Genomic DNA, 6080 nt, shown 5'->3' on the forward strand with positions numbered 1-6080 from the left:
CGTTTAACCTTTAGTTATTAAGAGAAAAACATAACATTCATTAAAATAAACTTATGTGTTTATTATGTGAATAATAGATTTGGACGGAGAGGGTGTTAATTAATTAACTTGGTAAGTAAAGAAGTACTCCGATACAAAATAATCTTGTTTTGTACGGTATCAATTTAAGTTAATTGATCATTAAATCCTGAACGTCAATTTCTTTCAATCCAGAACGTCATTAACTTTTCTTTAACTCGATAATAATAACGGTACGACGCGTGTAGAGGTTCGAGGGGTCCACCGATTTTCTTTTCTTAAAAGTGCATTTCAATTTTCACGTGGTTATTTTTTGTTTTTTTCGACGAAATAGAGTTTAGGAATTGTGACGCGACGTTATTTGCAATTACTTCTTTATTTTATCTATTAGATATTAGATACAATACAATTCACACGCACACAACAAAGTCCCATTTTAAATCTCCATAATATACAGTCCATTCTCCCTCTAAAATTCTTTCTGACACCGCTACACCCTATTCTCCCTCTGTAGTCTAATACAGTCTATTCCGTCCGAAACATTGTCAGCCATCTCTATTTCCAATGGCACATAATGATGGATATCAACAACACTATGATCTTTTAGCAGGTTGTATTTCTTTTAATTTCTTTTATTATATCTATCGATTTAATCGTGTGTGTGTATATATATATATATATATATATATATATATATATATATACATATACATATACATATACATATACATATACGGTAATACAGTAATAATATTGATGTATTTTTCGTTCGATTAAGCAGATAGGCTACTAAATGGTGATTCTGAGGAACCTACTGATGAGGTACGAATATATATATACACAGTATATTGCAACATTGTACGGTAAATTTATTTTTTTGACTGCAATTAGGTTTTTTCTAAATTTTTTTCAACGTATTCTGTTCGTTAGAAGACTCGATTGGTATCTAGTTAGGAGTATATCTCTTTTGATGATTAAATCGGTTTGGATTTCACCAAAATCAGTGAAATCCTTTCTTTCATGTGAGTAATACTGTTTATTTGCTTGTTGTTTGTGGTAGATTAATGTAGGATTTGTGTGTTTAGGTTGTTGAAATCCTGTATAGCTTTAGCTCATTTCAATTTACTTGATCCTTGAAATTTTTGTCTCATACTATCTCATATTTTCTTGCTTGTCTCAGTATTCAAAATCGTGTCAATAATGTCCGTATTCAGTTGTTTTAGTAGTGAGCTGTGGTGAATTTGGGATTGATACTTGTTACTGAACACCTTTTTTGTCTTGAGGGTGAATTTAGGATTGATACTGGTATCTGCAGGTTACCATGGCTAGTACAGAACCGAAGACTGAATAGTTCACAATTGTTATACTACTGTAATAAACAACTTATGACTTCTAGAGACACTTTTGACATCATTTCTTAAGTAAATAAGGTTTTGTAGAAAGTTTCAAATGGAGATTCAGAATCATCATCACTTAGATGAGAATTGATTAACTTAAGAAAGCCATTAGAAAACAAACAGTACATGCTAGTTTACTTTTTCCTAAGTTGAAATACTCGCGTAAATATAGAGGTTATACATTCTGCATAATATATCTGCCAAAGATGATGTTTCAGAATCATTGCAAAAACACCTTTTCTGTTTCATAAGTTTTTTAAAACCCGAAACATGTACACTCTCGTTTCCATCCGAAAACAGTCGCATGATTATCTTAGAAAGACCAAGTATTTGTGTAGGAATCGTACGTTCTTGACATGAAGTCATGGATCTCGCAGTCCATTTAAAGCTTCATAACAATGGCAATATCTGACTTTTACGAACACAGTAGCATCATCATTATGCATGTGTTCATATTCCAGAGTCGAACCTTTACTATATAATGTAAAATCTAATGATTTAATTGGTTTTTCATTTCTTTTCCTTTTTTTTACTATATATTGTTTGTGTCGAAACAGGCTACTAGAGAGGAGTTGATCAAGAAATTTAAGGCTGGAACATACAACATAATCGTGTCGACTGATGGTGCTACTAAAGTACTTGACATTCCTTATGTGGACTTGGTCATAAACAGGGACATTCCATTAAATCCAAAGGTGAAACATACTTCTTCTTTTTCTTTTTCTTCTTCTTATTATTTTATTTTAATTTTTTAGGATATACTACAAGTTGTTGGTTTTAGACTCGACTGATCAACAATATTTGGTGGATTCTTGCACTTGAAATTCGAACACAATCTAATAACAAATTAACAGAGTATATGCAAACAAAGAAACTAGACTTTTATTGATATGAATGAGTGTGATTTATTTTTTCTGTACATGGCACACATATATATACACACACACATTTTAAACGGTGTGAAGCCAACAGTTGCAACCCTTCAAGCTGGTGCCTCTGTAAACAACGTTTGTAACTGATATCTATTAACCGTTTTACCAACTGTCCTTACTGCCACATTTTGACAGAAATAACAGCTCAAAACTCCCTTTTAAATTTTGACCCAAACTTGCTGACCCCCTAACACTTTCTGACCCGATAACACACATAACTTAGAAAACGATATTAACTTACTGATTTCGTCATTATTTCCGACACAAGTGACATCGACGGCATGTAATTTCAGGAGTATGTGCGTCGAGTGGGATCAGGGCGTCTTAAGATCGCAATGACAAACCAGTATGAGGTTAAGTTGTTTTTGAAGATCGAGTCACATATCGGTAAGACCACTACTCTCTACAGTTTTAGGCTATTTACTTTATGTATATCTGAATCATCATTTTATGTGCAGATAAAAAGATGCCAGTGTTTCCAATTGAAGAAGAGCAAGTTCTGTTACACTTGGGGAAGGTGACACAAGCAAAACGACTAGCTGAGATGGTATTAAAATAGTTAACTTTTAAGACTCTAGGTTCATGCTATGTTGATTTTAACTAACCTGTGTTAGGTAATCTTGATTATCAAATAATGGGTTTGACCCATACTCTTTAGTAATCTGTTATGGCTGTTAAGAATGGCCCAAATTGCAGCCCAACTTGTGATCCTGTAGCAGTATTTATTTAAGGAATAAAATAGAGTACGTGGGTTTTGAATATTGGGATTTAATATACACAAGAGTTTAAAGGAATGGGTCAGTCATGAGTTAGCAAGTTTATAGGAGCTTGGGAGTAATTTTAGTGGTACATGGAGTTATATGCACCACACGTTTAATTAATTGTTTTTTAGTTCCCATTTTCTAGTAGATGCAGGTTTCTTTATTTGTAGTAGAATTTAAGCAACTGTAGTCACATATTATTAATGCATAGAATTAGCAAGATGTTATCAACAACATCTTTATAATCAGTTTATATTATGAATCTTATAGCATGTTCCAACAATTTGTTTTATGGTACTTGTAGAAGATCAAGGAAAAAAGAGGAGGGCATAACAAAAGGGGATGGACGTTCTCATATGGGAAAAAGAAGAAGTGAAGAAAATTCATCTTTTGAAATTCTGTGTTGGTGTGTTACCAACATCTTGTGTCTTGATATGGTACATTTTTAAGGCTTTTAAATATTTTGATACTCTGCATATATGCTCGTTCTAAACGATCTTGAATCGTCCCACTGTAACGTTTGTTGTTATCTTGGATCTTGAAATCTTTATAGTGGCTATATGTCTTTCTGGATGTATATACTGGAGTTTATTCTGTATTTGAGGTGACTAAAATCATAAGGTTCTTATATCTTGTAAAGCACACATTCAGCTTTTTGTTCTATTGATGATTTAATTGGATGGTCTGATTCGACATCTTTTCATCAGATTGCTACTTCTGAGATTTTGTGTTACAACCTTGTGAATTTTATCTATTTAACTTGTCTTGTTCATTTTGGTATTAATTGGATTTAACGTTCATTAGTTTGTTCATCAAGAAATGGTTTGGTTCATGTTTAGTGATATGCAAAACAAGATTGGTTTCTTTATGTGATAGATGTAAAATAGGTATGATCATTAGAAAGTAAAAAATCGTTGGGTGTGATCTCAACTGTGACATGTTTATGTGTTTATAAGGAATGCAGTGGAAAATGGGTATGGTAATTCAGTGCCATTCTGGTTACATTTACCAAAAGTTTTTGATGAACACTAGGTTCATAAAGTCAACATGCAGAGGTAAAAACAATAAACTAATATATACGGGCCTTATTTACAAATTGAGGACAAATATGCCGCTCATCCAATTGCTCATTAATAATTTGGCTCTTACCCTTAAGTATCTCATGTTATTTAAAAAGAACAGAAGCCACTTGTGTTCAATTTTGTTTTAAATCATACTCATGTTATCAGATTATCGATGTCTAATTAGGTAATGTTTGACTTTTGAGGTCAAATAGACCTAATATCTAACTATGGTGTATCTGAAATAAAATGAACGATAATAATATTACAGGTTCTTTTAGAAAGAAAAGTAGAAAAGAACCATATCAAATTCCTTTCAATGTTGTTGCATATGATGATCATTCAAATAAAATGCTACTACGCATTTTATTTAATGATAATGGATCAACTGAATTGTACTTGCAGGATTTGAAGCAATGCTTGCGGATCTTGGCCGCATCTCATATTCTGCAATTCAAGTACTTTTCACTTTTGTATTCATCGACGTTATCTCATTTGATTTCGAAACTAAACGATTGCATTAACCACTTTAACCGTATTTGAGCTTCATAATGTACACGGTTTAATATTATTTGTCTGCATACTTCAAGTAACAACATGTACGTTAAAATTTACGACAAGCTTCTAAGTGTCTCATAGGTGACATTTGTAGAAGCTTTAGATCGATTGATGCCTGGATTCAACCTTGAGTTAGGGACATCAATCTTCGAAACAAAGACGATCATACTGGTGTATATGCAATCAAGGTTCTTACTTTAACCTTATTTTTGTTGCTATACTTTTGTTTTCAAGTATGCTCAATAAATCTTTATTATTTGAAGATCCCTACATCAAAGGATGAAAATGGGGTAAGATTCGAAAGTATTTTGTATTCAAATTGTCATTTAAAAGCATTTGTTTCTGATAGTGCTATAACAGACAAGCTAAGTTTTCATGTGAGGTAGTCATGAATACACCTAATTAGTGTGTGTATTGGTTTTGGAGTGGTGAATTACTTTTGTAACCAAATAGTGGTTCGTGTTCCCGTATGACCAAATAGTGGTTCTTGTTCGCGTTTCGAGTATATATGACCAAATAGTAGTTCGTATTACCAAAAACTAACAATATTTTTTATTCTTTTGTCAGATAAGAGTTCTTTTGCTGAACAATAGAGGTGATTAATAAAAGAACATGTATGAGAGAAAGAGGGATACAGTAAGAGACTAAGAGGGATGGATACGATTTTTTAGAGAAACAGATATATTTCCTTCTATACTAAATGACCTCCCGAATTTGGTCGTTTTCCTTCTATACTAAATGGCCTCCCGAATTTGGTCGTTTTGCCCTCCACAGGCATACCAAACGACATCTTACCACCCTTTATAAACACTCTTTCTTCTTTCTTCCACGACATTCTTCCCCAATTTTCCAAAAGAAAAAAAAACCTACCGTCATTGGTTACCGCCTTTCACCACCACCACCGCCATCACCTTCCCTTCCACCAGCTACCACATGCGCCGCTACCACATGCGCCGCCACCGCCACCATCGTCTCTGCTAACACTCTTTCTTCCACGACATTCTTCCCCAATTTTCCAAAAGAAAAAAAACCTACCGTCATTGGTTACCGCCTTTCACCACCACCACCGCCATCACCTTCGCTTCCACCAGCTACCACATGCGCCGCTACCATCTGCGCCGCCACCGCCACCATCGTCTCTGCTAACACCAACGTCGGCCAGCACCACCTCCGCTGTCAGAAATCCGATTCCAACCCCCAATCGCAGGAATCAATTGCGTTTTCCATGAATAGCCGGAATCAATTAGGTTTCAGGTGAATAGTCGGATTCATCGAGTATATTTGTTCTTTTTTTTGGGTGGAATTTGGAGGTCGATTTTAGGGTTTTCATATTGTATTGCGCAATTCTAATGA

At 34.2% G+C, this 6080-nt stretch overlaps 1 protein-coding gene across 6 annotated transcripts; it reads left to right on the forward strand.

The window, feature by feature from the left end:
• Positions 1-491: 491 nt before the first annotated feature.
• On the forward strand, positions 492-5413 carry LOC139893562 (uncharacterized). Of its 6 annotated transcripts, none has more exons than XR_011774594.1 (7): positions 492-628; positions 800-840; positions 2641-2894; positions 3413-3545; positions 4575-4627; positions 4809-4915; positions 5295-5413. XR_011774594.1 is itself a non-coding variant. In XM_071876736.1 (4 exons), exons 1-3 carry the CDS (start codon positions 583-585, stop codon positions 2866-2868), a joined length of 315 nt encoding a protein of 104 aa, XP_071732837.1. In that variant the 5' UTR covers positions 492-582; the 3' UTR covers positions 2869-2894; positions 3413-3782. The 6 variants fall into 6 exon arrangements, 1 of the variants encoding a protein (XP_071732837.1); XR_011774595.1 differs by having other exon boundaries at positions 4822-4915; XR_011774593.1 differs by having other exon boundaries at positions 4575-4915.
• Positions 5414-6080: the final 667 nt, after the last annotated feature.

The sequence above is a fragment of the Rutidosis leptorrhynchoides genome, chromosome 2, assembly GCF_046630445.1.
Source record: "Rutidosis leptorrhynchoides isolate AG116_Rl617_1_P2 chromosome 2, CSIRO_AGI_Rlap_v1, whole genome shotgun sequence".
Taxonomy (NCBI): domain Eukaryota; kingdom Viridiplantae; phylum Streptophyta; class Magnoliopsida; order Asterales; family Asteraceae; genus Rutidosis; species Rutidosis leptorrhynchoides.

Excerpts from the sequence above, each read along its gene's own strand:
- LOC139893562 (XM_071876736.1), top strand. The coding sequence starts at position 583 with ATGGCACATAATGATGGATATCAACAACACTATGATCTTTTAGCAG. Across the intron at positions 629-799 it reads ACACTATGATCTTTTAGCAG|ATAGGCTACTAAATGGTGAT; the intron begins GTTGTATTTCTT and ends TCGATTAAGCAG. Across the intron at positions 841-2,640 it reads CTGAGGAACCTACTGATGAG|GAGTATGTGCGTCGAGTGGG; the intron begins GTACGAATATAT and ends ATGTAATTTCAG.